This window comes from Kryptolebias marmoratus, linkage group LG19 (genome assembly GCF_001649575.2).
Source record: "Kryptolebias marmoratus isolate JLee-2015 linkage group LG19, ASM164957v2, whole genome shotgun sequence".
In the NCBI taxonomy this organism is placed as follows: Eukaryota; Metazoa; Chordata; class Actinopteri; order Cyprinodontiformes; family Rivulidae; genus Kryptolebias; species Kryptolebias marmoratus.
The window spans coordinates 14,206,959-14,229,931 of record NC_051448.1 but is presented as its reverse complement, the minus strand read 5'-3'; the positions used below and the strand labels follow the sequence as shown (position 1 = coordinate 14,229,931).

Here is a 22,973-nt window from a genome sequence, read left to right as displayed (position 1 = left end):
GGACTTTCCCTAAAACCAGGATAATACGGATAAGCTTTAGTGAGTTTCCAGAGATCAGTCGGGGTGTTCAGAGCTGACAAAATAATGATATCTGGTCATTTTATTATATTTGTATTCGCCCTGCTGTGAGGACCCCTCGTGAATGTGTCCAAACATTACAGAACCCCTATTTTTTGGGGGGGCGATTGCCACTCTCAGTTTGTCGCCGACGGCCACAGAGAGATGGAATTTTGTTCCGCATTTTTAAGCAGTCTCCAGTCGTTCACAACCGCCGGCGTTCGCTCGCAATGCGGGCGCTTGCTCGTCCTGTGACTCAGCGGTGGAGTTCCATCGGCCACGAGGAGGAGAGGCCTGTCATAACCGCAGCGGAGTTGCTCTCAGCGTCGGGGTGATTCACGCTCGGGACCGGCAGATTTCACTCACGAGATCAGATGAAACACGGAACGACGCTCTTCCTTCTTCTGTTCGACTCGTAGAGAAACAAAAGGAAACAGGATCTGCATAATTATTAGCTCGACTTTAAAGTGACATTTGTTTATCTGGGGGGGGGGTGTCTGTTTTAATTTACAGCCTCTGAATGTGCTTGGGGGGAACCACAGTGACGCTGATTGAATCACTGGTCACAGACAGCGTGGCACCACTGTAAGTAAAGACACCGAGGAGCTGTCATCACACAGCTGTGGCCTGTGTGACTCATGCTGTCGAGTAAATAATGAGGAGACGCGTGAGACACAAAAGGAAACCAAATAATTTATCCCCAGCCCGCAAATGTGCCTTTGAGTATGGGAGCTCTGGCCCGCCTTCACCCCCACAAAAAAAAAACCAACACAAAACCGCGTGCTAATACAGAGTCATGACAATGGTTTGACTCTTTTTTTTAATACCTTTTCTGCAGAGGCAAACAGAAAGCAACGGATGTGTGTTTGAAGGCGAGCTCGACCGACCCGTAGAGCAGGCTTCTCGCTCTCACCCGCCGCCGGCTTGTCAGACAAGAAAATTGGGCCTCGCTTACCTCACCTCCAGCAGGTGACACGGCCAGGGTGTGGCCACAAAGGAGCCATTTGTTTCGTTGTGCTTTTTTCATTAAAAAAAAAAAAAAAAAAGATTTGCATTTAAACTGGCTTACCGGACTGAAAAAAAAGGGGGGAGGGAGGTTGAGGGGTGGGGGTTAGATCGAGGAACAATAGGTGAACGCGTTCATGATGTGATCAAGGAGTTTTTTTGTTTGTTTTGGAAGCAGAAGAGAAACTGGTTATGGTCATAAGAGACGAATAAATCCAGTTAAAGGATGACAACAAGAAAAAAGAAAGTGCAGCGCAGAACTTTCCAGTCCAGGAAGGAAGGTAGTTTCTGAACAATTCGGACCACGATATGTCACAAGACATGTTCTTCTTCCTGTTCTTGTTCAGGGTTGGGATGAGGTGGGGGGGGGTCTTCTCACCTAAAACTCACCGGCCAATGAGTGAGAGGCGTGCTACACCCTGACCCGTTCACACACACACACACACACACACACACACACACACACACACACACTCACGCCTACGCTCAATTTGGAGTCACTAATTAACATAACAAGCATGTTTTTTTCTTTTCATTTTTTGTTTTTTGGGGGTTGGGGGAGACTGTGGGATGGAAAGCCACACATTAATAGGGAGAGGACGAGCTAACCCCAACGGCTCAAAGAACTCCAGCGTTGCTGACGCCAAGATCGGACCACACAGTTATCGCAGTCGGGTCTTTTACCACGCTAAAAGACCGCTCAGAGTTAGGGAAGTACATGAGTGGCTCTGCGGTGCCATCAAGGACATAAATCAGACTAATCCAGTGTGTGTTGTTAAGCCATTCCAATAAATAATAAAAAAAAATCTACATATGTAAGAATAAAAGCCTAACAGAGAGGTGAGCATGTATGGGCCTATTCAGGGCACTGGGGGGGCAATGAGGGAAGCTGGGGTCCTGGTTTTAGTTTCAATGACGACTGTTTGAAGACCTCCTTTTTAACGGATCATCTGTGTAAGAACAAGGATCAGGGGCAACTTGTTAAAAGTGTTCACGCCACAGGAAAAACTACACCCCCTCTGGGCTGCTGACGTTAGCCGTGAGGCAGGGAGGGGCCTTTTTATTTCAGGGAGATTCAAATCTAAACTCACGTCACCTTTCGCTTGACTGTTTGAACTGGATAAACTGACACTTTCCTTTCACAAAAACCACATTAACGCTTCTTCCTTCAGCACCTGGCATCCAGGAAGTCATTAGACTAGAATCACAGAACAAAGACATAACAAGATTAAACAAGCTTAAAAAAAAAAAGCAAATTTTTTGTTGTTTACCTTTTTTACCTACAGTATAAATCTTGGAGTAAATGCTATCAAAATATTAGACTTTAGTTAAATATTTTGGAAAACATTACTGCTAGCAGTCACTGCTTGCAGTTTTGACAAACCAGAAGCTTTGAAATATGGCATCAGTTGTTTGGCCTCTTCTTTAGTACTTGAAGCTAATTACCCGTTAGCTCCACTAGCGGGAGCGAACTAATTTGCTGTTAACTTCACAAGAAGGAGCTTATTAATTAGCTGTTAGCTCCACTTGCAGAGCTAACTAATTAGCCGCTAAGGCCACTAACAGGAGCTAACTAATTAGCCGTTAGCTCCACTAGCAGGAGCTAGCTAATTAGCCGTTAGCTCCACTAGCAGAGCTAAACAATTAGCCGCTAGGGCAACTAACAGGAGCTAACTAATTGAGTAATTAGCCATAAGCTCCACCAGTGGGAGCTAACTAATTAGCTGTTAGCTCCACTACCAGGGCTAACTAATTACCTGCTAGGGCGAATAGCAGTAGCTAGCGGAAAGTTAGCAAGACAAAATCTTTCAATGCTAACTTTTATCACCTATACTTCATTAGTTTCATCTGAAAGCATACAGTGTGGTGTACAATATTTTGATTTAAACAGATGACCTTTCTACAGGAATGGTATTTTAGAGGCGATAACTGGTTCAGTTTGTTAGGCTAACTGCTTCTGACTTTTTTGGTTTATTATGCCTTGCCGTGCACACAACTTTTTATGAAAACATTTTTGTTGCTTTAGGTAAGACCATGAAGTCTTTTGCAACAGCTGCACGTACTCAATTATGTTAAAAACACAGACGTCACCTTTCCCCGTTTACACGTCAAGCCTGAAAGATCCTCAACATTTCAACCCTACAAGTAGCTTTTTTTTTCCCCAACAGTTTAGGTAAAATTGCATTTGCGCGGAATATATCTCAAGGAGTATATATTTCATAAGGAGTAAGTTATAAACAGGACAAAGTGTAGCAGTAGAGCTGGAACTCCAGGTGAAAAATGCAAGAAGCGATTCAGAATATTTCTCTAAATGGTGAGCTGTGCTTTTATTTTTAATAGACTCCTGAATTCTTCAAGTGTTAACGTGTGAGGAGGGTTAAACGTGTACAAATGGGTGTGTGTGTGTGCCCTGCAGGTGGTAAAGGGGTAACTCATGGATGGGGGGGAGGAAGCTGCTGCTTTACAAGGCCTAGTCAGAAGAACTGAGGTGTCACTCCAAGGTTTCTCTCTTCTCGCTGTTCCCCGGCTGTTTCACACCTACAGAAGTGCCTACCATCCTATCAGGGGGCCACCCGTCACAGCAGGGCAACGTGAATTTCACACCCTTCCTGCGCTGTTCACCCACGAAGCAGAGAGTTCACGCACACGTATGGGTGTTGTTGCAGGTGGTTGTTTACAACCTAATAAACAAGGCTAAACAACAAAAAAAAAAGGTGCTAAACGTAAATAGAAATACAAAACGCTCAGATTTGCAAATCATTTAAACCGCGTGCAGCAAATGTATTGCTCATTTGGAAATGGATGCCAATTTTAAAGCTAAACTGGGTCAACTTAGAGACCACAGGTTGAGTAATTAATATTTTATTTTTATAATGTTTATATTGTTTGCGGGGCTAGGCTGGGTGGCACCTGACGCCGCCGTCGCCTAATTCCCTTTAGAAGGGAACTGAACCGAACGCCTCCCGATGAGGATCTGCAGCTCACAGGAAGCCAAAAGAGACCGAGATAAGACCTCGGACTTCCATCGCATAGCAAAGACAGCTCGGTTTGAAGCCGACAGAGATAAGGAGGTAGAATTTCTTGTCTCAAGACGGAGAGCGACTCACTGAACATACGATGGACTCACTGACAGAGACATTTTAAGCTATTTTTAAATATTGTTTGTCAATCAGACCCAACAAAAAGCTGAGTTTGGTCTCAATTTTTATTTAAAATCTCTCTTTTTTAAAGTGTTAGGTATAGCGTCGGTCATGCCCATGTATAAACTTGTGTAAAAATTAAGGTTTTCTTTTCAGAATCCTTGTATTGTTTATGGTTTCGGCTCATAGATATATTTTGAACGATTCGTGAGTCCTCTGGGTTCCAATCACCATTTTGTGTTGTCGGTTTTTTTTAAAGTTTATTCCAACATAAGGACAACTGAACCCAGGACACACACGTTCTAGTTCTCCATCCCTACAGGGACCTTGCTAAGTGACATTCTGGTTATGAATTTGTGTGTAAATACAGGTTCTAAAGGCTGTTAGCAATAAAAAAAAGAACATTAAGAGCAATTATTAGCTTTTATTTTACTAGTCTACCAGACACGGTGTGAGAAAATAGGGATTTTTGAGAGTCAAAACTTTTTAGTAACATGTGAATTGCTATTTATATTAAATATTGACATGTTTATTGTGTGCATTTATTATGAAAACAATGTCTATTTTTTCTTGTCCTTTCTATTTTAGATTAAACTTGTTGAATTCCTCAAGTACATTCACACCGAAATTGTTTGTATGTTGATCGTTGTCTTTTGTCCCTCTACAGTTTCAGACTGATTTATGCAGCTCTAAATAAGAATAGTTACAGAAAGAGAAAAATGAGTTATGACAGATAATTTGGACAAGGGGTTTGGGGTTTGTTTGTTGGGGGGGAGAGACCTGAAAGCTGATTGTGGATACAAACTGCCTTCATAATTTGGTCAGAGGTGACCTTAAATACCTCAGCTCAAACAGGTCTGGTTTATCAACAGTAACGCAGCCGACATCTGAGGTAAACATTAGCGACTGCTTCTTCGGAACGAAGGCTTTTGTTTTACAAGGAAGTAAAAAAGGTATTTTAACAAAGCCCCAGCGTTCCATGAGGGAACGAGCGCCGTGCTCCACTTTTCAGACTGAAACGGAAGTCATCTTGAAATGACTTTCTGCTGCTACTGCCACACCAAATTTGAGCTTAACATCTGCATAACCGACTGAGCTGTCGCCATTTTTGTCAGTGAGCTCACTTGGGTTTGTCTCCAGACGTTAAGCAGCTGTAGACACACATCCAGTGATTACTTTGAGACGGCTTCATCAAAATCCATCCACTGGTTCACGAGATGCTGTTCCCTCAGACATATGAGCACACACAAAGAGGAAAAACAACATCACCTCTGTCTTTTTGTAATGCCTCTAAGAATTCATATATAAATCTAACGTTCCCTTTTCGAAGTGTGGTGCTGCCCCCTACTGTTGAAACATCGTAATGATCCATAGTGACGAAAATCACAGGCAGAGAAGTGCAGAGGTGAAGTTTCTCTAAATTCTTTTTATAATAGAAAATATACAATATATTAATAGTTACAAATCTTGGCTCAACCGATCTATTCTAAACACATAAATTAAAAAAAAGTTTTTTTTTTAATCCGATTCCAGTGACATTATTAGTAATGATCAGGACGAATCTTTACAACTAACTTTAAGTAACTATATGAGGAAGTAAAACATTAAAAGTGGAATACTTTTGTTTCTAAAATATGGCAAAAAAGATTACGTTTACACCAGTTAATGTGTGTATTCATAAAGGTGTGATAGGGAAAAGAAAAAAGTTCCAAAATAAATCAAACGTGATGAGAGGGAGAACGGTTTTGCCTTCAAGCGTTACAAAAATGACCTCAAGTATTTCCAGCACGCCGCTCAGGAGCGGAGCTCCGTACGGCCCGAGGCTCACTGGCACCTGGAAACAACCTCCTGGCAGCTTTTGTAAACTTTCACCAAGCAGCTGAGCCTCGGCTTGGAGCTCTGGAAGAAGGAAACCGGTGCATGTTAGCAGCCTTTACGGGAGACAAAATGGGATACGTAAAAACGAACGAATGCACAGGTTTCTGAGCTCGTACTCACCTGGAATAAGGGCACCACACCTGACACCCCATTAGGTTCTGACTGGTCCTTCATCAGCACACACAGGTAGTAGATGATCTGATGCTGATGGAAAAGCATTCAGTATCAAAGCAAATGTTTACACAGATAAAAAAACAGGATATGTTTACACCGGCATGCACGTGTTGCATGCCTTTACGTGCCATGTAAATAGCTTCGTTTATGACGATGTCTCTGATCTTGTCCATCTCGATGAAGGTGGTGACCTCACGGCCCGAGGCATAGGTGGAGGACACCTGGAGGCCCAGGGAGCCGATGACGAGCAGGGACTCATGGTCTACCTTCACGAAGTGGATGTAAAGCATCATGCCAACGAGGGTGACGATGATGGCACTGGAGAGAACCGCCGTGTTCTGCAAAGAAAGGAAGACATTTATATCCAGGTCTCCATGGTTACCATCATGACCTCAAACACATACTACCCAAACAGTGGTTTTTTTTCTATGCAATATTAAGCATGCGATACAGTGCATTGAAAAGACACGAGTCTGACAGTTTTTAATGAATACCTTAAGCACAGTAATAGTGAAACTTACCTGCGTAAAGAAGAACACCGAATAAGCCACGAGCCACACAGAGCAGGTGTAGACCATCACCTTCCCAATGGACACTTTAGGGGAGCTAACAGTGAACTCCCTGCAGAAGCTGGAGTGACTCTGGCAGTCCAGGGTAATTGGTTTTCCGCTAATATCAGTAAAGGCTTCGTCTTCCATTGTGAGAAGGCCGAAATTACAGACAGAGCGGAGAACGTAAAAACGAGCTTCAGTGAGTGAGGAGCTACACAGTTAGCAGCAGGGAGCTAACGTAGGCTAGCTGCTGTAAGTGGAGGTCAGCGGCACCAATTGGAGACGGACGGTAATACAAGCCTAGCGAAGAGGTAAAGAAGATGAGCAGAAGCTATCTTACTGCTGTTTTAGATTATAATTTAAAAAAAAAAAACTTAAATACAACAACATAGCGAATGTGGCAAAGTCAAGTGTAAAGTCAATATTCATATGAGTTGCATTGTTTTTTATCCCGGGCGTCCTGACAATAAACTAGCGCTTCAACAAATGCGGCTGACAAACGCGTTAACCACAGAAACGAGACCCGCTCCAAAGCCATATACGTTTATAATTGAACATTTCCGGTCAGTTTGCAAACGTTTACGGGTTTTATCGCGTGTTTTTGACAAGATTTGTTTCAAATTCAACACTTGTTTCCGTCTGACCACACGGTTTGGCACGCGCCGGTGTGTAAACCAAGCGAACCCTAAAGCAGCTGGTAGGCACAAAGCATTATGGGCCACGGTTATAATTTTAATACATTAGATCAGCCAGAGGAACGTTGGTTAGTGTCGATATGACTGGCAAATAAGACAAAAAGTCTACAATTTTATTGTAACTTCTATTTCTTATGTCACAAGAATATATTTTATTTCATTAATAAACATAGCGTCTTCTTATTTGCTTTATTTCCTCACAAATTAACATTTGACACCGTATGAGCTGATGCTGAATACTGCATAAAGCTCTAATGTTTGAATTCTAGACCTTTTTTAGACCAAAAAAAAAGGTTCTTGGTTGAAATCTTTCAAAATGTTAAATTCATTATAGACAAATATATTCAGACTTGCTTAAGAACTGTGACTTATTTCTGACTCTTGTTTTTGCAACAAAGCCCAAAAGAAAACAAGCTGATTTGACCTTTTATAAAGGCATGTTTTCAGCACTGTGACATAAAAACAGAAGAAACAGATGCACTAAGTTATAACCATGAGATACTGTCGCATATATATCATAGCTACAAGATATGTCAAAATTATAAGCTAATAATAACAATGAGATGGTATTCCGTATTTATTTATCTCATAGTAATGAGATACTATAACATAAGTATGATATAAGTGCTAATTCTAAGATGCAACTCACAAATATTAAACTATTGCATACATATTAGGGAAACTTGGCTCATTCTGGGAATACTTCATTTCCCAGGTTGCATTGTGACGCGTTGACCTTTGACCCCTGGACGAAAACAAGCCGATCAGCTGCAACAACATCCCCCTCCGGGAGCTGCTTCGCTCCGCCGGCGTTAGCTAACTTTTCTTCCCGCCGCTAGCCTCGGTCTGTGGCGGTCGGTGGGATGTCCTCAGACGGGAAACGTGTCCAGTTTTAGAGAGTGTGTCCAGAGGACGACTTTTAGGGACGGAGTCGTCCGTCGTCGGACGGGGTGGCAGCAGCGGACGTCAGTACTGGGTCAGTGGACCAAAATCAGTGTTGTTTGCTCAGCTCGAACCGGGCTCTTTGTGCGATAGCTTGTTAGCTAATGGCTGTTATTTTTCGGGACAGCGTAGGAAAGCTAGAACTACATTCCCGGTGTTACACCAAATACTGAGTTAAAACGCTTAAAAAAACGAAGAGATGCTAATGTTACCCTACAAGCTTTTATGCAAATACATAAAACGTAAACAAAAAAAACAAAAAAAAAACCTCTGGCAGCTGTGCTGTAACTGTCACTGTCACTTTTAGATGGGACTTATTAAACTGTAGTGAGAAGTCATAAAAAGTTATTTATTTTATGTTTTTGTTGAGAACTTGAGCTGTACATGACACCTCCTCATTGATATTGACCTAAAAGTGCAACAACCTTATTTACGGGGTTCCATTAGTGCCAAAAATATGTTTATGTGTCTGTAAGGTGTGTATGTAGCGTGCTGTGTATACGTAAGGTGTGTATGTATTGTAACATGCTTATATGCTGCATCATGTCTATGTGCTGCACCTAATGTTGTATGCTGACCAACAAATGAAGACTCATGCTCTATCACCTACATACACACCCTATAGACACGCAAATATATTTTTGTCACTAACAGAACGCCATAGTTTACCTTCTCCTCTGCTTTGCTTTTGCACGTCCAGTCAGTCGGTCCCCGTCCGGCATCAGAGCTGACCGTCTGACCCTCCAGGTTCAGCATGAGTGGCCAGAGTCCGGCCGTGGACAAAGGGATGAACACGGTCCTGGTCTGTCAGGAGAGCTACGCCTGCGGAGGCACCGACGAGGCGGCGTTCGAGTGCGACGAGTGCGGCAGCCTGCAGTGCGCCCGCTGCGAGCTGGAGCTCCATCGCCAGGAGCGCATGCGGAATCACGACCGGGTGTGGATCGCGCCGGGCCACGTCCCCTTCTGCGACGCCTGCAAGGGGGACGGCGGCTGCGCCGTCAGGCTCCGCGCGGCGGTGCGCTGCCAGGGCTGCAAGGTCAACCTCTGCCTGGACTGCCAGAAGCGCACCCACGGCGGCGGCATCAACAAGCGGAAGCACCCCCTGACGGCGTACCCCCCCGCCGGGGCCGCTCAGGAGGGCACTGCCGAGGACACGGAGGTGCAGGCCCTCCGGGCGAAGCTGGAGAAGGTGTGCAGCTTCCTGTTGGTCGACGAGAGGGAGGAGATGCGGGTAGGTACCTTTACAGAAACAAAAAAAACCAAATGGAGCTTCTGTTTAAAGACTGAGCGGATGTTGTGGACTTTCAGGTGAAAGACGAAGACGAGTTTGTCCTCCGGCTGGCCTGCAGTCCTGACGAGCTCCTCAAGGTGGTCTCCATCTTCGGAAACACCGGAGAAGGCAAATCCCACACCCTGAACCACACCTTCTTTCTCGGACGAGAAGTGTTCAAGACCTCCCCCACCCAGGAGTCCTGCACGGTGGGGGTGTGGGCGGCGTTGGACCCCCTGCACCGGGTCGTGGTCATCGACACCGAGGGGCTGCTCGGCGCTGGTACGGCACGAATAACTGATTTTTACTCAACGTTACGACGAGCTAACCCCCGCTCGGCTGACGTTCCTTCTCTCTCCTCGTTTGTATTTGTCCGTGTTGCTCGTCAGGAGCCAATCAGGGTCAGCGAACGCGGCTCCTCCTCAAGGTCCTGGCCATCTCGGACGTGGTTATCTATCGGACGCACGCCGACCGCCTCCACGACGACCTCTTCAAGTTCCTTGGCGACGCGTCGGACGCCTACCTGAAGCACTTCACGAGGGAGCTGAAAGCGACGACAACGCGCTGCGGCCTGGACGTCCCTTTGTCCACGCTGGGCCCCGCGGTCATAATCTTCCACGAGACCGTCCACACCAAGCTGCTAGGATCAGGTGGCAGCCCCGTTTGTGCCTTCGGACCGCGTTCAGATTTATTTGGCGACGGCGGAGCAGAATCAGATATTCTCTCTACGAGTTCCTTATATCTGTCTCTGTGTGCTCTCCGAATTCAGACAAGCCATCGGAATCGTCCGAGCGTCTGCTCCAGGAGCGTTTCCGGAAGCTGGGCCTGTTCCCGGAAGCTTTCAGCTCTGTTCAGTACCGCGGGACTCGGACCTACAACCCTCCCACAGACTTCAGCGGCTTGCTGCGCAGCCTGGAGCACCAGCTGGATAACAACACCACCCGATCCCCGCGCTCCGCCGGCGTCATCTTCAAGGCCCTGCAGGTGAATTCCTTTCCACGCGCCTACAACGTACCGTGAGTAATTATTTTGTCTGACCCACCGTAAAGCTGCAACGAGGTAACCCGAATCCCTCTGAATCCTTCTCGGTTCAGGCCCTGAGCGAGCGCTTCAACGGCGAGATTCCAGATGAGCACATGACCAGTAACTCCTTCTTCCCAGACGAGTACTTCACCTGCTCCAGCATCTGCCTCAGCTGTGGGTGCGTGTCTCATTGCTCACTGCGGCTAATCGGCAACGGCGTTCACGTCCGTTTCCTGTGAGAACGACTTCAGGCCTTTTACCTGCTGTAGTGGTGATGACAGAACAGAACAGCCCACGCTGCTCCATTAAAGCTGAACTGAAATCAAATCTAAAAAAAAAACATCAACATTTCATGAATGTTATTTAGTCAGACACATCCACACAACACTGCAGGGAGCTGTTTTCCTGACATAAAAGTTAAATAAGCTGTTTTTAGCGTTTAAGTCAATAATTTCCGAAGTGGGTGATTTGTGGGGCGGAGTTCATGACGCGTTCTGTGCCACGGGCGGCCAAGAACGCTGCTACTGTCCGGTTGTTTACTTGTGGAAATGAGGAAAAAGCCTTTTTTTTTTAAACGCGAAGAAATGCCGGAAGACTTTGCGGGAGTAATGGATATACAACCATGCCGGTATGAACCTGAACCGACGTCTGGATCTCCGGAATCAGATGAAAGCTCTTCAGGTTTGGACTCTGATAATCACCAGGACCGTCATGGCCGACAAAACAACGCGCACAACGACCGAGTTGGGAAACGATGAGAACCGATTACCCCCAGATTGTTGTCATGACATCAGTACACAACACTGCAAATCAACAGAAAGACGGCAGGAGAGAGCTAACGTTGCTAACTCGAAGCTAACCAGACGCTAACCAGACGCTAACTCGTAAACAACATGACCGTGCTTCAGAGTAGTGTTTATGAACTCTCACACCAGAGTAAACTAATCAACAGCAGGTTCAGGCTATGACATTTGTTTAATTTAATTTTATATATATATATATATAAAATAATGCTAAATAAAATAATAAAATAATATATATAATAAAATTATATATATATATATATATATATATATATATATATAATTTATTTCACAATAATCATATTTTATGCTTTTCAGTCCGTTTAAAAGCATTTTAACCATCTCCGACGTCCCCTCCTCGCAGGTCGGGCTGCAAAAGAAGCATGAATCACCTGAAAGAAGAGCTCGACCACGAGGCCAAGCATCGCTGCCGCTACTCAGCTCAGTACGACAACCGCATCTACACGTGCAAGGCAAGTAAAAGGCGGCAAACGCGACGAGGCCCGCCCTTCTCTCTGCGAGGTCCTGAGTGTCTGTGCTGAACTCCGCAGGCGTGCTACGAGGGAGGGAAGGAAGTCGTGGTGGTGCCCAAAACGACGGCGTCCTCCGACTCGCCCTGGTTCGGTTTGGCCATCTACGCCTGGTCGGGGTGAGATGATTTGCTGAAAGAAATACCGGCTCACATTCCAACGTGCATGCCTGTTATTAAATTATAAATGTCCCTTTTGATGCTGAAGCCTGAGATTTTGTCGTTTCCCAGATACGTGATCGAGTGTCCCAACTGCGGCGTGATCTACAGGAGCAGGCAGTATTGGTACGGGAACCAGGACCCAGTGGAGACCGTGGTCAGGACCGAGATCCAGCACATCTGGCCTGGGGTAAAACCCGAAGCGGAAAGACTAAAAACGAAATTTTCTCGAAACAAATCGGCAAAAATAACGATCCAAAGCGAAGAGTTTCGGCTGTGTGGTTTTCCCACCGTTTGCTCCTGTGGTTCTGTTTTCAGTCCGATGGGTTTCTGAAAGACAACAACAACGCCGCGCAGAGGTTGCTGGACGGCGTCAAGTACATTTCGCAGTCCGTGTCGGAGCTCAGCGTCAAACCTGCCAAGGCGGTCACCTCCTGGCTCACTGACCAGATCGCCCCCGCCTACTGGAAGCCCAACTCCCTCATTCTGGTGAGGAAACTCCCGAAGAGCGCGGCTGACCTTGCAGTGGAGAGATGACTCGGCAGCTGCTTCTAAAACCCCCCTCCCTTCTCCTGTGTTTATTTATTTATCTTTTATTTTTGTCGTCTGTCGCAGACATGCCATAAATGCGGCGAGGACTTCCAGCCCAACGACACCAAGCACCACTGCCGGGCCTGCGGGGAGGGCTTCTGTGACGCCTGCTCCTCCAAAACCCGTCCAGTCCCAGAGAGGGGCTGGGGCCTGGCACCCGTCAGAGTCTGTGACGCGTGCTTCCACAACAGGGGAATCCCAACAGGTAGACAAATAAGTCCTTGGACGGAAACGAAACGCCGACTAACCACAGAGCATCAGGAGACTCTAGAACCGGGGGGGCAAACTCAAAACAAGGGGGCCAAAATATATGACTTGGTCCCAGCCAAGGGCCAATCTTGATCTATATTCATTGAAAAAACGACATAAATTAGCATTAGTTTTAGATGTAATATGTCAAATCATTCATATAGAAACATCAAATACCTTTCCCCGTTACATACTGTATAAAATTCAGAATAAATATACTTTAATGCACAAAGAAAAAATAGATTTGAAGTTGAAGTTTCCCTTTCCCAGCGCTACCTGAACGCACCGTTATCACCAAGAGTTTGAACGGCCCAGTTTGATGTTCTGTTGCTTTTTCCACGTCAAAATAAAGGTTACTGAGGACGCATAGCTAAATATTTTTGGCCTTTAAGCAAAATGAGAAACAACAGAGGCTCGACCTGTCCCAAACTGGACGGCCAGATCTGATTAAAATTTAAATGTTTATCTTGAGGGACCAGAGAAAATGATAACAAGGACCGGATCTGGCCTGCGGGCCTTAAATTTGACACGTGTGCTCTAGTCTTTGTGTCGGGTTTGACGCGCTCCACTTTCAGAGTTACTGGATGCCGCCTTGGAGGAAGAGGGAGGCACCCTGATCGCCAGGAAGGTTGGCGAGGCGGTTCAGAACACCTTCGGCGCCGTCGTCGGTGCCATTGACATCCCGTTCGGTGAGCATGACGCGTGCCAACGTAATCAGCACAACGTAAACAACCAAAAAATAAAAATAAATAAATAAAAACTGTGTTCGCAGGCCTGGTAAAGGACGCGGCTCGCCCCGCCTACTGGGTCCCGGATCAGGACATCCGCTCCTGCTGCGAGTGCCAGAAGGAGTTCGCGCCACGCCTCTCCATCCACCACTGTCGCGCCTGCGGCCAGGGCGTGTGTGGCGACTGCTCTCAGGAACGCCGTCCCGTGCCGTCCCGCGGCTGGGACCACCCGGTGCGGGTCTGCGACGGCTGCAGCCAGAAACCCGGGGAGCTCTAGCAGGACGGGATGCGAACGGGAACGGCTCCGGGAACATTTAAAAAATCCAGCTGCCATTTTGGATGCCAGAAAGTCCGTTTTAACTCTGTAATGCTGGCCTCCTGACGTTTTTAGTCCTTTGATCGGGTTGGATACGCCTGAAATGGACGCCGTCCCAAGTGAAACTTGACTTTCAAAGCAACAAAACAAAACAAAGTTGTCCTTGCTCACCGTAGGGTTCATGTGACTTCCCACACGCCTCCTCTGTAACTCCTTAAACTGCTAACTTTCAGCATGACGCCTCTTCGCGGCGTCCGGGGCCGTTCGTTTGGACCGTTTGAGAGGAATTAACGGTTTCTGTTGGACGGCTGGACTGGCAAACATGGGAGAACTTCTTCCAGTTAGTCAGATTTCATTTTCACCTTTTTGTTAAAACCCCGCGGCTGTAGATCTCCTCAGCTTCCTGTCTGCTGATGTCAGCGCTCTCTGCGTCAGAATAGTAATTCAGCAGTCGCTATCTGAACCGTCCCTCGGTCTTATGTAGTTTTGGACTCAAACAGACTTATCCATGATGAATTTATGATAAATGTAAGGGGGAAACATTTACTCTAAAAGGGAGACTTGTGAATTGCCTTTTTGTTTTTTAATCGTGGAAATTTTTGGCAACAGCAGCAGAGTTAAACTCAACAGGGACTGTTTTTTTAAACGGAGTGACTGGATCACGGGAGCGTCAAGGTAAAAGAGCGGGCGTCACATTCGAGGCTGGCCCCTCGAAACAGGAAGTCGAAGAACGAGCCGAAACGAGACGAGGAGCGTCCCGTCGCTGATCCAGATCACGTGTTCGTGTGTTTTCAATCCGTGTGTATTAAACTGCAGAAACGCCCCCCCCCGAAGGTGTGTGTGATTTCAGAACAACCGCTACACAAACCTGGTGGCCATGTTTAGTTTTTTTTTTAAATATTTATTATTAGTTCTTGGATTAAACAGTTGGAAAAATGTGTTTTATTTTACAAGCTTTTTTTTTTTTGAAAACTGGCCGAAGCCACGTCGTGACTTTGATCAGAAACCTTCCGCTGTCGAGTCGTCTGTAAGTACACTTCCAGAAGGACGCGGCGCCTCCTCCGCAGTTTTGGCACAAACACAACTTTAAAAACAAAAACAACAACATTCCCCTGAGATGTAAAACGTTGCAGAAGTCGTCTTTCCCGTCCGCAGCCGAACCTACAATCACCCAAATGATCACTTAACGAATCCTCGAAAATTTAAGTGTTTCAAAGCTTTTTTTTGTTTGTTTTTCCCTCATTTTCTCAGTCAGACACACAGATGACAGGAAGTAAAGGACAACAAAACTCTTTGCTGCCGCAAACTACAAACTGATAACCCACCTGGATGTTCACCCCATTTTCTTTTTGTTCTTCTTGAACGAATATAAACCGCTTTAGTCAGTAAAACTAAGAAAGATTTCAGCTGATAAACCACAGTAATCTGTAAAGGTGTGTAGTAGATATTGGCCTGCTTAAAATGATTTTGCAGCTCATTTCATTTCTCTGTATTAAAAGGCTGAACGGAACCAAAACAAACAAAAAAACCCCCACATTTTTGCTGCTATTTTCTCATTTCCAGTTCTTTGTGCCTCTTATAGGCAGCTGGAAACCTAAAATTTGTGGCAGCCAAATAAAAAAAAAAAAAATAGAGCTCAATAAAATAAACAGATTTGATCCATAATTATCTAAACAGCTTTGGGAGATTCCCAGTTTACGCAGTTTGAACAAAAGAAAACGAGCGTGGCTCCATGTTTAATCGTTACCTGATGATTTGAGACTATCGCCACTAACTTACTGAGTTAAAACGTTTTCACTTATACCCGCAGTGAGCTGCAATCTTTAGCGATCCGGCTTCAAACTGAGAGACTTTTCCACGCTTCTTTTACCCCACGATGTTTTCCACGGAGGTCAACGAAAAGCGTTTCGTAAAAAAGTACAGAAGACTTTTTGTTTGTTTGTTTTTGGACAATCTGACTGCTGCTCTAAAGTTAGCAGCTTCTTGTAAAGCTTCAAATAAAGCCGTCCGGTTAAAACACTTGGACTAAACTAATGGAACAACAAGCGGTCACCCCTCCGTCGGCTCGCCTCCCTCCTGGTAGTCGGTGTTGTACGGGAAGTAGTACAGGTCGTGTTTGACGGCCATGAGCAGCCCGGGCAGCCCCCCGCAGCCGCCCAGGTTGGAGGAGAAGACCACGCTGGGGATGGTGTCGTTCGCAGCCGGGTGGGGTGACGGGATGGTCCTGAGCAGGTGGCCGTCCTTCAGGCTCCAGATCCGGGTGTAGCAGTCCTGACCCACTGTGGAATGGACAAGTTGTTTGGTTAGACGCCCGGCGCTGAGGAGGTCCCCCCCCTCGACCCGCTGCTAACCTGCTAACAGAAGCCCCTCGCGCTCGTTGACGTGTGTAGGGAGGTAGGCGTGCTCGTTGTGGTGCCCTCTGTACTCCTGCACCGGCTTCGTTACGCGCACGTCCCACAGCTTGATCTGCAAGGGAACTCGGCGTTGGGTTAACAATTCGGTTTCGTTAAAACAAAAACAAACTGCTGACTTGGATCGGCGGCGACCCTGACCTGGCCCAGCATGTCGGCAGCCAGCAGGTAGTTCTCATCCTGCAGGACTCGCACGGACGTGATGGCCGACTCGTGGTGGAAGCGCTTGGCCTTCCAGCCGTGGTCCCGGCGGCAGCGCTGCCGCAGGTCCATGCTGAAGATCTCCCCTGACCTGCAACCGTTAAACAGGACAGGGACCTGGGGACGTGAAGGCGCAGCGGCGACTTAGCGCAGCTCCGGGGGGGAAACGCAAGGCGTCTGATAATGAAGAAGGGAGGGGATGACTCACCCTGAGGGCGAAATGCTGAGCCAGGACATCGGTGCTGACGCCGTACGTCTGCGTCCGTCCCGTCTCGGCGTCTTTCACAATGACTCTACGGGACAGGCCTGCAGAGAAAAAGGCAGAGATGCGGTTACATGTCGGGTCCAAACGTCAGCGGCCGCCTCCTGCATCTGGTGTTCCTGCAGGACGGAGGACGACGACCGTGTGACTCACCTGTGCTGAAAGTCTTATCGAACTGTGGGTTGAGGCACCAAGCGCAGGACCAGGCCGTGGATATTTTAAAGCTGCACAGCATGCCGGGCTGATCTGAGGAAAAGGAAGCCAGAAGCGGGTCAGGGCGCACGGTCTGTCAAGAGGATCGAATGACACCCGAGCGGGCGAGCGTGGCAAACCTTGATTGGAGTTGCTGAAGAGCGAAGCGGGGAGTAAACTAACGCAGCCGGGGGTGTCGGCCGCTCCCACCAGACACAACCTGAGGATCCGTACGGTGAAGGGAGAAAAACCACACAAAGCGTGCTCACCGGACACAGAGATGGCATTTGAAAGTTTAAATCGTACTGCTCAGCCAGGACATACACGGCACGATAATCTAAATGAAGAATTCTGAGTTTTGAATCGAGTGAGGGCTTTTAAATGAAGGATACAAAACGTGAGAGTCGGGGTAGTTGACTGAGGCCCAGCAGATAGAATTCACCTGAAACGCATTTAACCAGAGCCCAAATGTTAGGAAACATAAACAGAATGCTCCAAAATAAGAAGATGAGGTGTTCGTTTACACATATAATCACTGACAAGACATTTAACTGAACTAAAATGGCTCTGTGGCAGTGCTCCGGACAGGAAACGCCGAGGAGATGGTTTCATATCGGAGCTCTGGTGAACCGGTCCCACCTTGCGGTTGGTGAAGTAGAGGTTGTCGCACATTTCCACCGACAGGGAGCCGCGGCTGCTGCTGCTGAAGTTCATGATGCCGTACTGGCAGCCGCCGTGAGAGATGTCGTTGACCGTGAACACTCGCTCGCACGCCGAGTCCCCCTGCGAACGAGGTCTGGGGTTAGCGGCTCGGGATCAGACTCGGCAGGAGGGAGGCGCCTGTTCGACGTGTTCGTGTGTGCGCTCTCTCACCACTATGAGCCGGAAGTTGTCGGCGTTCGGGTTGCTGTTGTCCGTGCTCTGGACCTCCAGTTTGTGGCGCCGCATGCCGCTGACCTTCACCTCGTGGACGAGCCTGGAAACCAGAGGAAAGGGTTTTTTGGGGGGGGAAGTCGAAGAGAAGTCGCCTGGTTTGGTTTGAATATTTTGAGCATGTTACTGCTTTTCTCTCGTTCCCTTTCGGCAGCTCTTTATGCAGCATTAGTAGTAGCTTATGACGCTTCAGACACATTTCACTTTACACACACACACACGTGATCCACTACCTGCAATAGGAGTTCTCGGGTAACAGCCCAAGATGTCTTCTCTGCAGCAGCAGCGAAGTGTTCAGCCCCGCTCTCGGCGCTCTCTGGGAAAGAAGAAGAGACGCAAACATGTCAAAAAACGCGGAATCCAACCGCGGAATCGGCCCTGGCACGGGCGGGTGGAAGGAGAACAGACGCACCTTCCTCGACTTGTCGTCCTCTGCGAGCATCTCGTGCCGCCGTTTCTCCCGCTCCTTCTCTTGCAGCTGCTCCCTGGTCAGCGGGTTGCAGTTGTTGTGTCCGGGCAGCAGGCGGAAGTAGCGGTTCTTCTCCGGGTCGAAGTAGAAACCAGGCAACTCTGACGGAAATGCAAGTTTTTAATTTTTTTTAAATTTTTTAATAGTCGGATGCCTTTTGGTGGGGATTTGTAGTTTTATTCACAATTAGTCGGAAGTAAAATGTCCTAAGAGTGGAGTCATTGTTTAATTGGCTATTCAAAGCAGATATCCACTAATCAATTCATCTAGGTTAAAATGAACATCTCCTCAACTCAGAATATCACGAGAATTATCTAAAATGTTGATTAGGGATAGGAAGGCAGCCCTTCTAAACCTCTGAAATGTTCTTTTTGACATAGAGGAACTGAACTATGAGTCTCTAAAATACCTATTCAACCTGTGGTTCCCAAACTTTACAGCCTCTGACCCACAACAGAACAGCAGCAGAGCCTCGCCCGACCCCAACCATCGCCGTCTAACGTGTACAAACGATGCCAATAAGTCAAACAAACGTGGATATATTTACACAACAAACAGCTTCATTAAATGTTCCAATCCTTTCACCTATTTATGACTTCTGCTCTCACGTTTCACAATAATTATCAAAACATATGCAAATAGCAGTCAATTCTAACTAGTATTTAATTTCCCAGTCTTAACTTTCAGAACTATTAGTCTAAGTCAAAATGACCTCTTCAACTTTTTAAGCATCTTGCATTTAGTTATCTGCTGTGGAAGTTTTAAAATATTTTTACAAGCAGGACTGTTGTTTAGGATACCTTTATTTTCAGTTCTGACTAATAATTAAGAGCAGTTAACCAGGAGGAACACTATTATCAAGATCTCTAAAAAAGTAGTTAGAGATATGAGCATGGTTTGATTATATACTACAACTGCCTGCCATACAGGTGTCCACAAACCTGGGGCTGCACTGCTGGATTTAGAGGAAGAGGAGGAAGACTGGTTATCACAGCTCTCAGAAGGCCTGTTTGATGGTCCAGCTTCAGTATGTTCATGCCTGTGAACACATGAATAATAAAAAAAACTCTCAGGACACAAACTGTTCTAAACACTGTGAGGTTTTTAATGTCGGCGCTTCACATCAACATGACTTACCACTGTTCGTGGCCTTGAAATGTCTGACGGTTGTTTCTGTGCCACCCACGGCGACGACCTTGTTTCCATTTCCACTTCTTCATCCCTTTTTTTGTCTTTTTTCCCCCCCTCGGTTTTGTCACATCGCGGTCATCTGTCGTTTCGCTTCCGTCCAGAGGCGAGGTGCGGCGTGTTTACCTGTTAGCTAAGGTAGCAACGTGCTAGCTTCAGAGTTCTCGAAACGCGCTAATTGTCGGTGCTGGGCTTTTAAAAACGTGCCGAATAACGACTGTTTTAAAAGACCGACAAACACGACTAAGGATGGACAAACTTGTCACTTTTAATAAACTAGTTCCGACGAGTACAATTGTCAAATCTGTCGAGCTAACTGGGTCACAATAATGTGGCGTTTGAGGTGCCTCGGAAATGGGAAAAAAACAGCTTTAATCACTACTTTCGAGCCTCCCATCTTCGACATGTTTGACATGAAAAAGAAAAGAAAAAAAGAAGCAGCTGCTCAGAGGTTGCTTTATTGCGTTTACAAAAACTAGTCAACAATAATGTAGACCGCTTAAGAGGCACGTGAGTTAAAAAAAACGCAAATAAACGGTTTTATTGCAACATTTGTACCGAAATAATAAAAACAATAGCTCTAGAGTTTAAAAAAAACTTTCCATAAGTGAGCAGTAACAAAATCAAACCATTTTGGGTTCATTTTTAATATGTATGTGTTCTTTCGTTTTCCTATCAGAAATACAGTTTTAGAGTTTCTAGATGTAAGCAAATGCAACGTTCGATCCTCTCCCGCCTTTTCAGGTGTTTCATTGGCTCATTTCTAACAACAAATATATGACGTTTCAGGCTTTCATTGGCTGTTTTCATATTACTCTATTGTTGCATTTGCAGTCAATTGGCAAGTCTGGATGTTTGAGCTTTATTCAAGAGAAACCTAAGTAAAATCCGTAACAAGTCCGATTTCAATGATGGCAATTCGGATTTGTCAAGCTCGACGTCCTAATTTATTAGTAAAAATACATACTAAGTGTAAAACTTTTAAAAAGACAAGACAAACCGTTTATTAACCTCTTTATTTATTTATGTTAAAATGTAATGCACAAGAAAGTCAACGAGCGTTTATTGCTAATAGTATGGCAGCACAGCAAACTATGATGCTAGTGTTGTCCTTCTACTAAAGAAAATGCGCATTTTGGCTGAAATTTATGGGCTTTCTGGTTTAGTGTTTATATTTCCGAGTGACGCTGAACGCCGCATGTGTAACCAGTAAGAAATTATGTTGATCATAAAAACCCAAAACATAGAATCTATTATAAACATTATAGGTCAAGAGCTCGGTGCATTTTGCGTATTAGGTATTAGTAATAAAGCAGAATTGTCCAACACAGCTGCAAAAGCACTAAAACAATGAAATGAAACAAATGGCACTCTTCATTAATCACATCCTTTCCAGCTGGTGGCTTTTATATAAATAAATCTACAGAGTTTAGCGGGATGTTTCCAGAGGAGGGTCTGTTGACATAATTCACTGAAGCCACGCCTTAATGTCTTTATGCCGGTGTTGTATTGGTAGGAAGCACAGCGGACAGGGCAGCATTGGTTGTTTTTTTATTTTTTTTTAGAAGGGTCCCAAACTGCACACAGATTTAGAATATTGCGTTACATTCTTGCAGAAAGATGGCGACTGTCATTCATAATCCATTAAAATCGTAAGTGTGATTTTATTTTTCTTTCTTCTTCTTCTTCCCCCTTCTTTCTCTCTTTGGGGCAAAAATGACCGCGTCGCTCGCTTGCACATATATGTTTTGAAATTATTATTATTATCGTTCCTTCTGCAGCAGGGATCAGACATGTATCTCGCTGCTGATCAGGTATCGCAGCCTCAGAGACGCGTGCACGGCGTGTAAAAAAAAAAAAAGAAAATATAAAAAAATTAAACCCATCCTAACTCTCCGGGCTTCGCTTTGGACAGAAAGTTGCTCGCGGTTGTTCTCACAGAAGCGATCGGTAAAAGTTTACATGTCCTTGTCAGCGCAGTTTGCGTGGAAATCCTCGCGCAGAGACTCCCGCAAAAGCTGCTCACTTATCTCGAACGCGTGCACGCGCCACGCACGGCACACTGGAGCAGGATGCAGGATGCGTTCAGGGGAAAACCTGATGAGAAAATAACAATCGTTTGATGAGAGGAGAGGAAACACCTCAGAGTAGAAATCTGTGGAGAAATCCAACAAATACCTCAGCGGCTTTTTCCTGCTTGTTGAACCTGATCATGTTGGATGAGCACATATAGACATTTAGCATACGTATGGACACTTAGTTCACATATGGACTTTTAGCTCATATATGGACATTTAGTACATATATGGACATTTAGCTCATATATGGACACTTGGCTCATGTATGGACATTTATGGACAAATAATTTCCACATAGAAACCTGAGATCTGTTAATTTCCTTTAAAACATTGATCTCTGAAATCTGCTTCAATATAATGGCTTTTTCTCTCTTATGCTACTTTTAGCTTCTATTTTAGCTTTTAGCTACCCTTTTGCTACTTATTTTAGGTTTTAGACAGTTGTTTGCTATTCATAGCTTATAGTTTGCCTTTTGCTACTTTTAGCTATCCTTTTGCTATATCTAGCTTTTAGCTTGTAGATTTTAGCTGCTTATCTGCTACTCTAAGCTAGCCTTTTGCTGCGTTTAGCTTTGATGCCAGCCATTTGTAACTTTTAGTTCGCATTTTGCTTTTGCTTTTGTTTTTAGCTTTTAGCTAGTGTTTTGTTCCTTTTAACTTCAAGCTATAACTCTGTTTCTTTTAGCTTCAACAACTCAGTTTCTTTTTCTTCAGCAAATTTCACCAAAGTCATTAAGGCCTCAGCGTTCACGCTACAGTTTCACCAAAAGAAAAACAAAAAAAGAATTTTTCTCTCGTTTCCATCTCTGACTGGCGTATAAATTAAAATGTTTACTTCCTTGTTTCCAGTCATCAAGATGCGTTTAAAGGCACTCGTTGCAAACTATAAACTCAAACATAAAACAGGTTATTGTGAACTTTGTCAAACGTCGCAGTTTGAAAGACTTTCCTCCAGTGGTTCTCCAGATAGACTGGATGCAACTCTGAAATGCGGGTCCACGCTCAGTGTAAACAAAGCCACTGAAAACCAAGTGGAAGCTTGAGTCGTGTGACTGACCTACATTCGACTGGCCTCAGTCTCTTATATTTGATACGTTTTCAGAAAAACTACCTATTTTTGGGTGCACTT

At 45.5% G+C, this 22,973-nt stretch overlaps 4 protein-coding genes across 5 annotated transcripts in view; 2 read left to right on the top strand and 2 right to left on the bottom strand.

The window, feature by feature from the left end:
• Positions 1 to 5,679: 5,679 nt before the first annotated feature.
• Positions 5,680 to 7,278, bottom strand: pigh (phosphatidylinositol glycan anchor biosynthesis, class H). The gene is made up of 4 exons (XM_017409286.3): positions 6,776 to 7,278; positions 6,383 to 6,592; positions 6,201 to 6,284; positions 5,680 to 6,101 (listed from the first exon to the last, which is right to left on the bottom strand). The coding sequence occupies exons 1-4, from the start codon at positions 6,950 to 6,952 to the stop codon at positions 6,027 to 6,029; spliced, it is 546 nt and encodes a 181-aa protein (XP_017264775.1). The 5' UTR covers positions 6,953 to 7,278; the 3' UTR covers positions 5,680 to 6,026.
• Positions 7,279 to 8,240: 962 nt separating this feature from the next.
• Positions 8,241 to 15,740, top strand: zfyve1 (zinc finger, FYVE domain containing 1). Its single transcript, XM_017409234.2, has 13 exons — positions 8,241 to 8,476; positions 9,143 to 9,673; positions 9,751 to 9,994; positions 10,102 to 10,362; positions 10,482 to 10,696; positions 10,807 to 10,913; positions 11,903 to 12,011; positions 12,090 to 12,187; positions 12,299 to 12,416; positions 12,545 to 12,715; positions 12,842 to 13,022; positions 13,642 to 13,755; positions 13,839 to 15,740. Exons 2-13 carry the CDS (start codon positions 9,197 to 9,199, stop codon positions 14,069 to 14,071), a joined length of 2,328 nt encoding a protein of 775 aa, XP_017264723.1. The 5' UTR covers positions 8,241 to 8,476; positions 9,143 to 9,196; the 3' UTR covers positions 14,072 to 15,740.
• wdr21 (WD repeat domain 21) lies at positions 15,029 to 20,142 on the bottom strand. Its single transcript, XM_017409235.3, has 13 exons — positions 19,716 to 20,142; positions 19,520 to 19,617; positions 18,522 to 18,679; positions 18,343 to 18,425; positions 18,050 to 18,152; positions 17,816 to 17,959; positions 17,569 to 17,618; positions 17,317 to 17,396; positions 17,138 to 17,230; positions 16,931 to 17,028; positions 16,663 to 16,839; positions 16,462 to 16,576; positions 15,029 to 16,389 (listed from the first exon to the last, which is right to left on the bottom strand). The coding sequence occupies exons 1-13, from the start codon at positions 19,796 to 19,798 to the stop codon at positions 16,160 to 16,162; spliced, it is 1,512 nt and encodes a 503-aa protein (XP_017264724.1). The 5' UTR covers positions 19,799 to 20,142; the 3' UTR covers positions 15,029 to 16,159.
• Positions 20,143 to 21,168: 1,026 nt separating this feature from the next.
• dpf3 (D4, zinc and double PHD fingers, family 3) overlaps positions 21,169 to 22,973 on the top strand; it is a 24,057-nt gene continuing 22,252 nt past the window's right edge. The window contains exon 1 of one of the 2 annotated variants that reach the window (XM_017409282.3): positions 21,169 to 21,418. In XM_017409282.3, coding sequence (XP_017264771.1) covers positions 21,387 to 21,418 — 32 coding nt within the window. In that variant the 5' untranslated portion in view covers positions 21,169 to 21,386. The remainder of the gene's footprint in view (positions 21,419 to 22,973) is intronic. The other variant, XM_017409283.3, reaches the window with a different exon arrangement.